Here is a 13843-nt window from a genome sequence, read left to right as displayed (position 1 = left end):
GACTTGATGATCTTAAAGGCCTTTTACAACCTAAAATTATCTATGATTCTATAAGAAGCAAGACAATTATTGAAACTACTGGATGTGACATTATAGACAGCTTGTCACTTGTGCAGGAGTGGGCTGAGTTTAGGCCATCCTGAATCCTTCATATCTGAATGCTTTAGTTGTTCCTTTGTGGAGGTAGGAAGCAGGTTTTTACATACTTTCATAAAGTGTCATGTGATGCAATCTATATATGTGTGTGTGTGTGTGACAAATTGGAATGTCCTGAGAATACTATAATCCAAATATTATCTCAATAGTTATTGTGAGCCTAGTCCTGAGGGTCTCTGGCAGCCAGGCTTGCAGGATTGAATCTTTGCACAGGGCCACCCATATGTTCATAATGATTAATGAAACTTCTCAGATGCATTAAATGCACTTGTCTTGTCTTCACACCTCAGTGCACAGTCAAAGAATAATATCAGCCACCAAACCCACTCAGGGTGCTATGCATTATTATTTAATTAAACAACATGGATAATTTCCAAGACTACTTCAAGTATAAACATGGCCTGGTATCTAAGCTCTGTTTAATCTTAGGAAGAAAGTATAAATGTTGAGAAAGGAATTAAACTGAAATGTGAGGAAAACAATTCATGCAAACAGTTCACCTTTTTTGTTTTTCTCCTTCTAAATATAGGTTGAGAAAATCATGAGCTAAGGGAACTCTCCACCAGGCACAGTTTTTTCCTCCTCTCCCCCTCCAGCCATGATGAGTGTGAAGACACTGATTACAGAATTTATTTTTAAAAAATCTGTTTACATTATCTGCAGAGATACACAGAGGTCTAGTAAATTGTTCTGACATATCTGAGTCAGAAGCCCCTTTTAGCCACAGGAGAGTATCCCAGTAATTTAGATGATGTTTGGTTTGAAACTATTTGCTGGAAAAGCTCTGTGAAAGTGTCATTGCACTGCATAGCACCAGCACACCACCTCTGAACATCTGTGACTTAAACACTACCTGCGGTCTGTGCTACCCTTTCCAAGGGAGGCAAATTTACTTCTTTAATATTTTGAAGTAGTGTCATAGAAAAGACTGGATCACTCTCTTTTGCTAATACGTTGCAGTGTTGGTAGGATTTCAGAAAGTGTCTTTTTGCTTGAAAGAAAACAAAGTTAGATCAGACTGGAGAGCTTTTGAAAAGTCTACTCCAAACTAGCAAAGTTATTTTTCATTTTCTGTTCTCTGAGCCAAACCAATGCTTAGCCCTTACTGCACTGTGTTTTTCAGAGGATGCTTATAAAACTCAAGTCCGAATTGATGACGAGCCAGCTTATTTGGACATTCTAGACACTGCTGGACAGGTGAGTAGTTTGCCGATGTGAATCAGTCAATCAGACATAAACCTAAAGATTTTAACCTCAGATATACGGGTCACAGAGCTAGAAGCAAGCTTCCCTATTCAAACATAAAGGGAGCAGTAGCAGAATAACATTGACGAATTAACAAAGAAGTTTAAAGAAATGCTTCAGCAGTATATTGTAACTTCGAAATCAGACCAGAATAGACAGACAAATATAATCAAGTAGAAGATAAAAAGCTGTTTGTTTCTTTTTCTCTTGTATGTAAAAACATCTATCACAATAGTGGAATGAATACATGCAGTTGTTGGTTTGGTTTATGTGTTTATCATTCCTGTTTTTCTATATATTACAGGTATCTGCTGGTCTACTTGTAGATCAAGTGTTTTATTACCAGTCTTTTCCTTACTATGTTATATTTAAACATCAACTGCTCAGCCACAAGGAACATATCTTCATGTCAAAAGTAGCACACAGTGTATGTCTGACATGTATATGCATGTGTGAGCATCAGTCAGAGAATTGTTTCACATACAGTAAGGCAAAGGAAGGAGTTAAATGCAAGAATTTCTTCTACTTGACTCAGTTCATCCCCTTTCCATCTCTGAACATTTTTGTTGTTTAATGAAAGCATTGCAGCTGGTTGATCTTTTCCTGAGGTACGTGTCAGGTTCTGTTTGAAGGTTTTGATAGTTTCATGAGTTTCCATAGGGGGTGTGCAACTTGTACGGGAATGAGTTAATCAACAAGGACAGAAGATCCTTCCAACAAACAAGATTCAGGAAGTATAGGCATGGAAACCTTGATCTCAACTTCTGAAAGGTCTGAACACACCTTTGCTGGGCACTGCAAATGGTGGGAAATACAGTTTGCTGCCAGGAATTAGAATGGCATCAAGGTACAGAAAGCAGAACATAGTTCAGGGGGATTGTGGCCTGAGTTTTACATGTGAACGAAATATAGGCCAATTTCAAAGTGAACCCAACCTAGTTTCAGGAATCAAAGGGTGCTCTGAATTATTCTTCCTTGACCCAAAATTACACAGTCTCAGCAGTTAACCAGTGCCTTGCTGCTGCGTCTCCTATAAAAGTGTTTGATTCCCCAGAAAATTTAAGCTGAATTTCAAGACACGTATTCAAAGTGGTGAATTTAAGTGACCTAAAATTTTTTATTGTAACAGAAGAATAACATAAAGGAGTTCAGCGCATAATAGTCCTCACATAGCTTCAGCAGTGATTTGGCTGGGGGAAAGAAGGAACATCATAGCTGTTATTTGGTAATGTCTGAACATATCTGTGCTTGTGTTTGAGAAGGGGAAGAAACATCATCTTTGCCCACTGAGGCAAGTAACTTCAGCCCTATGTGGTCATTAGTGCAAAATCACCAGGGGAATTACACCTCTAGCTGTTTGCTTAGCCTTGTAAGGCTTTATGGGTTAGGGACCTCCTGTGTTATCCTTTCATATAGTTCACTGTCTACATCTACTTCATTCTACTCCTAAATTCACTTTAGTCTTGTTTTGTAGAGTTAAAATGCTAAAAAGTGAAATACTTTCTTTCCCAGAGCTGAAGAGAAATGGTGATTCAGAGTTTATGTGTGCAGCTTTTTACTAGGGGAAAGAGGAGCAAAATGCTGTACAGGATTTCTTGTAATACGCTGTAAAACCAAGAGGAATAATTTATTTTACTTTGATTTTTTTTTCTCATTTGTTTTTGTTACTAGAAAAATAAATGTTTGTTGTGTTGAGAAAAAAAATACTCAGATATTGATAAAATTTTTCTCCTCGCACCCACCAAAATTAAAAACTCTATTTTGAATTTTTTCTTAATTAGAAAAAGTATTTTTTTTAATGTTTGAAATTATTTTTTTAAATTAAAAAAAAAAGTGGCAATTTCAATCCTTTTGAAAGGTCGTTTTAGATTCAGGAAAAAAGATAAAAATATTCCTATGCATTGAACTTTTAAGTAGCTGAAAATATTATGCTTTCCAATTTAAACAAAGCTCATCTTTTGTCACTTATGTTCACTTTTTAGGAAAAATTCTCCACAAAACTGTACAATTTTTACATATTTTTTTCTTTTTAATTTCAATAGTAGAGAAAGGTTGGAGACTATAAAGTTTTATTTCAAGAAGGGACCAAAACATCCATAATATGGCATGTAATGACCAGAGATTTTGGAGCAAGCAGAGACCGGTGGCAGCAGCACCACACTGCAGACCATCAGCCTAGGACACCAGACAGCCTGGGTGTAGCTATTCCACCTCAGGGTCGAGTTTGAGTTGATATGAGAAAATCTCTGCTTTAAATTTCCCTGTTTTTCCAGTGCAGACTCTCATCACTGAAACATGTCTCCATGTATCTGTGCTAGGAAGCTCTCCCTACACCCCTATTTTTCATAAGTCCATTCTAAGCATCCTGGATTTAGCTGATTGTCTTTGCAGATGTCTTTGAATTTGCTGCCTCTCTTACCTACACAGCTCCCAAATAAATCAATACCTAATCCAACTCCCATTGAAGTCAAAAGCTAAAATAGCCTCTTTCCTCACAGAGGGTTTAATGGTGCTCTCACTGAAGTTCAAACTGAAATCTTGCTGGAGCTTTGATGACTCAGGGTGAATACTGAAAGTGCCCAGTTACGCTCGTGACGGTGCGCTCTGATGGTACCTTGCCAGGTTTCATGTTAAAGCAGAGATGGTGTTACAGCTTCTAAATCATGTAGTGGAAGTCCTTGCAGTCATAAATACTTCAAAGTCAACTTTGAATAATGACTTTAATCACTTCAGAAGTTCCAGGAGCTAAAATTGTAATTCTTCCCTATTTGGGAAACACAGGAAGTCAGTAGAAAAACTGACCAAAGTTAATGTATTTTGTTGCTGTTCTTGAGAATATGTGCCACCAAATATGCTTCTCCTTTCCTTGCTGTACCTATGCACTAATTGAACACTTCAACACTGACTACATATTGTGATTTGCTAGTAATTAATCTATTTTTTTCATTGTCAATTCCAGGGTTAAAAATCCACATCTGATTTCACACACGAATGGGTAAAAATCTTTGCTATTTTAACTAATAGATACAGTTTGGAGCACCAAAATGTAAGTGGAGCTTCAGAAATATTCTGATTCTCAACTTTCTGAAGTTAAAAAACATTCAAAGTGAAAAACAGAAACATGAATAAACCCTTGGTGTTTCTCATCTAGTTATTGATCTTTCTCTTCTCATATGCATACATAGACACTATTAAATACAACAGATCGCTCCTCTCAGGAAGCAGCCTGATGTTCCATGGACTCTGGATAGATATTTTCTACATCATCATTTGTCCTCTAGTGCTCCGCCAATATTGTTTTTCCACTGCAGATGCAACAGGAGGCATGTTCTTAATGTATGTAGGGCTAATGTAAGTAGTTACACTTCACTGAACTCACTACCCCTGCTTTTCACCACCTGCTACCCCTGCCAGCAGGGTAGCCTGTCTGTGCTCACCACAATCAACTTCAGACAGAATAAGGTTACATTTACCTTGGAGATTTTCAAGAGTAGGTATTGGTAATAGAGCTGCTTGTAGCCCAATTGTCATAAACAGTTTGTACCATAAGGCTTGAAAACATGACGTGCAGCAAGAAGGAAATGAACAAAAAATTGATTTTGTTTTCTTTTTCAACGACACAACTGAATCTAAAAGATGTTTATCCTTAGCCTCACATTTGCTAATAGAAGACACTATCAATGATGTCTTTGGCTTTGCTTAACCAGAAGTTCTCTTCTTAAACCTAAAATTTTCTTTTTGTGTCTACATTTCAATTAAAGCAAAACCAAAAAGCAGACAGAAACAGAGAGACAATGTGAGATTGAGATTCAGGAGGAATTTTGTGTAGTTAGTTTTTAACCCTCTAGGCTAGCTACGATTTAGCATGTGGAATAAAGAATAAAACCTTCATGTGAAAATATTACCTGTAAAGCTTGACCTTCCTTGTTCAACAATGTTGATGGGACATTTTTTGAGTAACTTTCCCTTGAAATTCACCCATGAGCCTCTCTCTCTCCCTTAAGGTTGGGAGAGGTGTTGTGGCAGGGGGAAGTATATATAGGATGCCCCTTTTCTTATCCAATGTGTCATAAACCCTATCTGCTTTTACCTATAGTTGATTTAAACTAGTGTAAACTCTTTGCTTTCCAGGAAAGTTGTGGTGTACATGAAATGACACTCAGACCTCAAGGCTGCATTCAGTTCCCTTCACAATTATTCTCAGAAAGTGACAACCCCCGGCTGCTAGCCATGCACAAAAAGCCTCCACACAGAGTTACAGAAACCTTCTGTTCACTCATTTAAGCTTTCCCCCTCTCTCGTCTCACTTAAAAATATGTTGCTGCTTCTGGAGCCCAGTTTGAATCCCTCCTCGTGGAGCAGACCCAGCGGTTCCCTCTCCTGCTGTATTTATAAACTGTTGACTGACACAGGTGCTTTCAGTCTTACACATCTTTTCTCCTGACGACACGTTACCCAACCCCCCTGTTTAGACCTTTTACCAAACTTTAAAAGAGCATCAGGGTTCTCTTCACCAAAAAACAATCTGAGATGACCCGATGTAGAAAAGGCAAAATTGTTCTCAGACATGAAGTAGGTAAGTATGCAGGAAAATGGATTTCTGTACCTGTCAGCGAGACAGTACATTTCAAGATTATTGCACAAATTTTTGCTTGTTAAAACATGAGCTTTTTATGATAAACTTAGTGCACCAGTATATTTCCCAGGTGTGAGCCAGAGTCTTGAAAAATTGGTCTTAAAATGTGATGGCATGCCATTTCAGGGAGATTTTCCTTTGTCTGGAGTGGTGTGCACATGAATTCATTTCCAGGCAGACACTTTTCAACCTGACAACAACAGTGCGCTCTGTAGTGAAATCCATCTCTCAAATTGCTAGCAAATCACAGGACATGTTTATCCTGCCAGCCTCCAGGACTATGATTTTCGCCCCCTGCTTCAAGCTTTGAAGAGGGACCATATTAGTCCCAAGAGCCCTTCAGATAAACACTCTTGCTCAGCCTCAACACTATAGTCCGATGACTCACTCAGGCTGTTACCTGAGATCCTTCTGCTTATTATCTAAACATGCTGCTCTAATCCTGAATCAATGGAAGTCAAATCTCAGACTACACTAGTGCAGCTTATCTCAAGGAAATGTAAAATGCCTTTTCGGTGGTAATTATATTTTAATGGCCCTTTACAGCACTTTTAAGGGGAAAATAATTTTAGTGCACTTTCTGCTAGGTGTTGTAGTGAGTAAATGAAAGCCATTTTATTTTTAAAGCATAGTGGTAGTGAACTAAGTAGCAACCATTAACACTGTATTAGGTGAAGAACATTAATTTTATTTTCTTTATGTGTTCTTGTTTCACAGGCTGATGATGACATACTTAGAAAGTCAAACCATAGCACTGAAAATTTGGTGGATTCTCAAGGCAAGCTGTTCGGTACTTTCTAGGAAGAAGTAACATCTCTGCCATGACCAAGTCATTTTATTTGGGAATAGACAAATTTTGAAGAAAAAATTATCTGGCACATATTAATGAAAAAACAGTTCCAGTAAATCGTAGATGAGATTGCAGACCTGACTCCAATTTCTTTCAAATTATGGGCAAAATATTCTTTGGCTTCAGTGGGAAAAGGTCTAAGCTTATGCTGTCAAAAAAAGATACACTATTTTAACAAGACCAGGCAACTGGCAACTCAGATTCCTAAATTCCTTTCTGGTCCTTGTCAATGAGTGGATCATGGGGCAATAAAGGATGAATCAGTTTGTATTTCTAGGTCTGCATTCTGATGAACCGGTGCAATAAGCTGTTGCAGGGAGCAGGCATTTAGGGTGAACATCAGGGTTTGTTGAGTCTAGCAATGCTGATCTCCTGCCCCTTGTCACCGTTCCGCGTCAGTAAAGTCAGTGTGAGTGGTTCCATATTACAGGTGAAGGAATATTTTCCAGTGTTGGCTGTTCTTTCTCCATTTTTTTTTTTTTCTTTTGAAATGCTTTCTCTCCTGCTGCTCTTTTTCTTTCTTTAACTAATAACTTCCAAAAATAGATATACAGTGATACTGCTGAATGATTTATGACTTTTTAAATAAGAACCTTTAAAAGGGGGAAAAAAAAGAGACTTCATTACATATTCTGATTAAAGTAGAAACCCCCCTTTTTCTTCTTTCCAGGTCTTTCCTTGTAGTATTTCTTTGGCGAGGTGGGAGCTTGTGTTCTGATGTACATTGTATGGAAAACATCTATATAAAAACATCCCATATGATTAAACTTTGTCCAGATCCTCCACAAGACTGTGGTTATATAAATTTGTCTTTTCTTCTAACATTATATACTATATTGTATACTTCTTTCCACTATTGGATGGCACTGAAGCCCTCTGGAGTTACTTCCAGCAGACATTAGACATGCTCTAAGTGTGTCCTGATTTCTATATATATATATAAGCAACCGTCCTAGATAATCTCAGTAGGAATTCCATTCCACAGAGGTTCATCTATCAAAAGATACTTGTTACCAAGCAGCCGTACACAGAGCTGGGACTCCAGTGGACAGAAAATTGTTTTCTACCTGTATCAATTGTCACAAAATTCGTATCAGAAAGGTATTTCCAGGACTAAAAACTTGGCTTGCATGCTGAGAAAAATAGCACGTGTAACAGCGACCTCCTGCTGCCATTTGACTTGACAATAACAAATGACCAAGACAAAGGTCTTTTGCTGAGTGGGGTGTTCATGCTTCTCAGGAAAAGTGGGTTGTCCCAAAGAACCATAATTTTCAAAACTTATTTCTCCTTTCTTCTATTCTGTAACTGCTGGATACTCTACCAATGCATTGAACGGTGGTGTCTCCAGACTAGAGACACCAAACAATAGGAAAAAACAAGAAAGCAAAAAGTTACAGAGTTTTATCTAAATTACCCAAACCTTTGAACTGAATGAAATATTTGGCTGGAATAGGCTTTCTAAAGATGTTATTTCCATTTCACACTAGTAGGAGGTGAAAAAAACTAAAAATGAAAGACATCTTTCATAGCTGAAGTTACAATAACTTTGCCCCAGAACCTGGAAGTGGCATCAACCCCCACAAAAAAAGCAAACTCCAAAAGCCTACAAAACCAACAAAGAACATAAAAAGTAAACCTCAGTAAATTTTGAACTCCATTGCTTGTCACCTCTCCTTTGTAATCTGAGGAATGTTATTGCATCTATCCAGATATTAAAAGGAGGAAATTAAGAACAAAGCAAAAATTGAAGAAAATAATTAGGTAAAATATGGAACATTTTCTGTTTTCTTTTTTTAAACTGAATGTATTTCAGATATGTTTTTTTCTTAATTCCACAGGAGAAATCTTGCATAGATTGCATAGATTTTTGTGCCTGCTTTTATTTTGTCCTAATGGCTGAGGAGAATGAATTGTTGCCATGGGAGTTCCATGTCATTATCAGAGCAGCGGGATGATGTGAAGCAAACCAAGCCAGGGCACAGACTTTTCTTTCAAAAAGACAAACCCCAAAAGCTTAGCAAGTAGCTGCATAGTTGTACCTGTGTAGGAAATCAGATCTTCTCTTACTTCACACCATGAAGCAAGCTGAAGAAGTCAGATTCCACTGAACTTCTGAATTGCAGATGAGTTGTGTCCTTGTGCTGGACAGTCTTGGGGTATGTCAGAAGCTACTCAGCATTTTCAGGATCTATTGCTCTAAGCTAGATACTTCATAACTTACAGTTTTGGAGCTCTCCCTTTGTCCTTAAAGTTGGGGTTTTTTTTCTAATGAAATAATAACTGTTTTCCTGTTTTATAGGCAGGCACAGAGGCTATGGATCTGAAAATGGGTGTCATTCTCCCCACCAGAAGTGAATTAGCTTCAGTTAAATTATTTCTGATTTACTTTAAAGGCTGGATAATGTAGCAAATGGCTCTGGATGCAATCTTCAGTCTATGTTCAATGTATGAAGCAATATTCAACTCCTTAAAAAGTTAGACATTTATTTGAATTATTAGAAAAGATTTGGTCTTACTGAACATCTGATGTTCACATCATACAAAGTTACCTTAGAGACATTCTGTGAACTGCTCACAGTGGCAGCGTCACACATCCCTGCTGTTTCAGCTAAGGCTGTGTTCCCACAAGCCCCCAGAAGGTCACTGAGAACAGCCTTGTAGGACTGTATATATAGATGTATATATACAGGACTGTATATATAGATACCAATCCAGTGCTTATCGCTGTGCCCTTAATGCTACCTTAGCCACCTGTCTTGCAACAGAAAACATTTGTGCAAATGTGAAGAAAAAAGAACAGTGGGATCTCCTTCGTGCTGCCAGTCACAGGGGCATGACAACTTAGCCCATCTGTGCCACAGAATCCTACCAGGTTTTAATATTGCAAGCAATACAAAATAAGCACAGCTGTAACAGCTGGTTTGCATTTGTATTAGTGATGGTTTGTGTAGTCCGCAGGGAGCACATCCCTTAGACAAACGGTGAGCTAAATTTCAGTGGCAGAAGTGAGTGCACAATTGATTAAATGCTACAAAAGTCTAAAATAGCCACTCAGCAGATACTTTGCTTCTTCCCTCCCTCCCCTCCCCCCCCCCCCCCCCCCCCCGCCCTTTTCATATTCTTAGCTTATATTACACCTCTGGTGATGAGTAGGGCACAGGGGAGGGGAAAGAAATGCCTGCGTTGTGGAATTTTAAGGTAAGAACACTTGTTATGGAAGTCATCACGAGAGAATATATATGCAAGCCAGAATCTCATTTGCAGTCGTTTATCAGAGCAATGAGGTGTCTGACTCCACAGCCTCTTGCTTCACTTCTGCAAGGCTGCACAAGCCTCAGTGGGGAAGATGGCAAGTCTACGGTGCCCGTGTAAGCTGACAAGAGCTTGTTTAAATCCCTGGTGAGCCCTTGCTTGCAGCTGCAGTCATTACCTCTTCACTAGTGGGTTGTTGTCTTTTTTCCCCCCCTCTGCTGTTTACTAAAATGTAATTACTGAGCTATTAATTCTTTCCCTTTACCATTTATGATGCATTTGTGATAAAAGGTGAAAACTGGCTTTATTCTTTCTTGCATACCAATGAGGAGGGGGGGAAAGTATTATATGGTGTGCGATAAACCAAATGCAGTTGGGGGTTTTAGAGGTAGTTAACAATGAAGATTGCTTCACTGCCTGCATTTAGAAGAAAATTACTAAGGTGTTTAAGAGAGAAACCATTAGCATTAATATGAAAGAAAAAGATAGTTCTCTGAGTTAGGGATTGTTGCACTGAGGCATTTTTACTGGCATTGTGGAGAACTGATATGGTGATTTCATCCATATTTAGGGGTGAATGAAAAGTAGATATCATCTCCTAGGTGATGGACTGCGTATTTTCATTACTACCTATGACAAACCATCTTTGGAAGAGTAGGATTAATAAAGTTAACAAAAGCACAGTGGCGGCTAACTGGCAAATATATTATCACCTGAAGGCAGGAGGGCAATTGGAGTGGGAACATTGGGAACATTAGTGCAGAGAAGCTACTCCTGGAGGGAGAGTCTGAGTACTACTGCAGGTTATTTAGTAGTTCCTTAGTGAGAGGGGAGAGTCACCATGTGATTCTGTTTTAGGAATTCCTGAGTTATTTTATTGGAAGATGTTCTCACTTGTCTTTTTTTAATTATTAATTTGTCTTTCCTTATTTTTTTCTACCAGGCTGATGTGGTTCAATCTCACTTCATAAGCCAGCCATGATGCAGAACAGTATGTGAATACAGAATAGCAAGTGCATATAAAGTGTTCTGCAGTTAGCGAATGGGGCAGTGCAACAGTGATCCAGCAGCGTTCAGGGTGTGAAGGAACATCTACAGCTGCCTTTCATAAGATTTGATTCTGCACAGTCTGTGACTGTGAGCAATACCATATACGATGAGAAGAGGTAGCAGAGCTGAAAAGAGAAGGTGAACATCAGTCTTTAAGCCCACAGGTAGAAAATGTCATGAATTCACAAATGATGAAAACAGATTGTGTCCCACAATGATTTAAGGAAGTCAGTAACCAAACTAACCTCACAAACTGGTGGTTTTCCAAAAGGGAGAGAATTTGGACATACTAATACAGTCTCAGACTCATCTGAATGAAGATGAGACTAATGTCCTCATGAATTAACTAGATCTAGTAACTGAGATTAAGAAATGAAAGGATTTATTTTTGATTAATCCTTTCTTTCTATTTAGGACTTTAAAGGTTCATTAAGTCTCTCCAGTAGTCAGAGCTTAAAGATGTATTAACAGATGTGAAGGAATCCATCTCTTTCTCTGCAAATACATTAGTCTTCAGAAGGAATCCTGACCTGAGGTCTGGTGTAATACCAGCTCCTGTTTGGGGTTGAAGACTTGTTTCTAGAGGGAGCAGGCTGATGCTGAGGAATGTAAGTGTGGGGGAAGGGTAGGAAGGGAAAACTTCCTTTTTTTTAAAAAAGTTTTCATCCAAAATTTAGTGTAAATTAGAGATGTAAGACTCTGCTTGCATTTCATGTTCAGTGTGAGTCTAGTCGTGTTTCTCAAATTGCCAATGATCCATTCAGATGACTCACTCAGCTTGGACCATCTTCTTGCCCATAGGCAAGGTTTTGAGCTACTCTCTGTCATTCAGCCTACCTAGGTGGTGAGCTTATCTCCTCCATTTCCAGACTGTACACTGAGCTCCAGAAAACCCTGGAAGTGAGCAGCTAAGAAGTAATGTTGCTATTATCACAAAAGTGTAAATCATGTCTGTGTCTTCCACCAAAGATCACCTGTCATGAATATTCTCCTTCTGCCCATGTCCCTTTCCAGGTAAATAAATTAGCTTTAACTGGGAGTGGCCAGATGAATAGGCACTGATTTCAACAGCCTTCATATTTTGCTGCTGGTTGTCTTCTACATTATGGATTAATTTCAGTATCTCTGCTTTTTTAATTGTACACTACCAGAGTTAAGAAAAAGCCTACTGATTTTGTACAATGTGGAGATTGTAATATTGCCTTGGAAGGCTGTCAGATTAAGTTCAGACAGGCACTAGTCTACTAGGAACATGGACTGCATCTTTTATGTTATCTTTATACTGTGCCCATCATCAGTGATGTGCATTTTGTCCTTCGTACAAATTCACGGAAAGAAAGGGATATTGCTGTTTTATAACAGAAGCAAGGATTCCTTCCTGTAATTATAAGGCGTGAGACACTGACTGATCATTAATCAAGGGACTGATTATAATAATAATCCACTTCCACTGCAGGCTTATGGGCTAATTCTCATTTATACTAATCCCATTTTGAACAGTTCCTGGATCATAACTAGAGCAGGCAAAAAGGGTTGTAAGAGAGGGGTCTGGTTTACAGCCAGAACAGTGTAGAGACTCGATGCAGAGAAGAATCAATCCCTGTCCTCCAGTATTTAAGCCAGAGCCCTTGAATTTCCTTTGGTCTGTGACTGAGCTGTTTTTTCAGCTCTCTTCCTTCCTCCCAGTGATGTGGCAGATGGTTTAGGCTGGCACAGGTGGCTGGGTACCACCTGCTGCAAATTTTTCTGTATCTTTTGGTATACAGCTCCTTTTGTTGTTGCTGTTCGCAAAGGATGACTGGAAATAAGAGGGAAGCAAGAAGAGAATGTGGAGTGATGCTGATATTTTTCAGTGTTTTCTTGTTTTCTGTTGTTGCTGAGATCCTACAGATGATGCATGCTGGAATCCTGTGAGCAAAGGCAGGAGATTTGGAACTGTGACTTCTGAGATTGAAAAGATGTATCTGTTTATTATCTCCTAAGTAACTTAGCCCATGCTGAGGGATAACATTTCTCGCTGCTGAGTGTTGCGAATGGAAAAATTCTTTATTGGCTTTAGGCACTAGATGTTACATCCTCTCGACCTTTTGAACTCCATGGGAAATAAAACTGCCTTGCAGAAACTAAATGAAAAGTTTAAAATGAAGAGGAGAACAAGTGAGCTGTGGCTTATATTGTGGACCTCAGAGGATTTGTATTTAGCTTCCTTTGAGGTAGTGAGAGAGCTACACTACCTAGGAGTGACTTCGATGACTAAGGAGAGACATCCCTTGTGTCTTAAACACTTCTCTGAAGATGGGTTGAATTACTCTTGAGGTGATCATATCTCTGTCCTGAATTCAGAGAGAAACTTGAAGACTAATGTAGAACAGGTGACTACCTGTTCAGTGGCAGAAACCAGATGAAACAAGTCCCACCATTTGCATCTAGATTAGCAGTGGTGTTATGGTGGTTATAAGGTATAATCCACCCAACTTCCTATCTGGAAGCTTTCTCATTCGAAATGTAACTGCTGCAGGTTTCTTGCTGCTTGCTTTTACAGCTGACCTTTTAAAGGCTACTTGCTTCTATACCTTGTCCCACCCCACCCCCTCAAAAAAGAAAAAAAAGTGAAAACCAAATAATTATCACAGCACTACTCACCAGGGTAC

General features: G+C 38.8%; 1 protein-coding gene across 1 annotated transcript in view; it reads left to right on the top strand.

Annotated features, from left to right (window-relative positions):
* Positions 1 to 13843, top strand: part of RIT2 (Ras like without CAAX 2) — a 178754-nt gene that overhangs the window by 71987 nt on the left and 92924 nt on the right. Inside the window, exon 3 of the mRNA XM_037373951.1 lies at positions 1280 to 1353. Within this exon, the coding sequence (XP_037229848.1) occupies positions 1280 to 1353 (74 nt within the window). The remainder of the gene's footprint in view (positions 1 to 1279; positions 1354 to 13843) is intronic.

The sequence above is a fragment of the Falco rusticolus genome, chromosome Z (assembly GCF_015220075.1).
Source record: "Falco rusticolus isolate bFalRus1 chromosome Z, bFalRus1.pri, whole genome shotgun sequence".
In the NCBI taxonomy this organism is placed as follows: domain Eukaryota; kingdom Metazoa; phylum Chordata; class Aves; order Falconiformes; family Falconidae; genus Falco; species Falco rusticolus.
The sequence above is the reverse complement of the archived record's forward strand: the minus strand, read 5'-3'. Positions and strand labels throughout refer to the sequence as shown.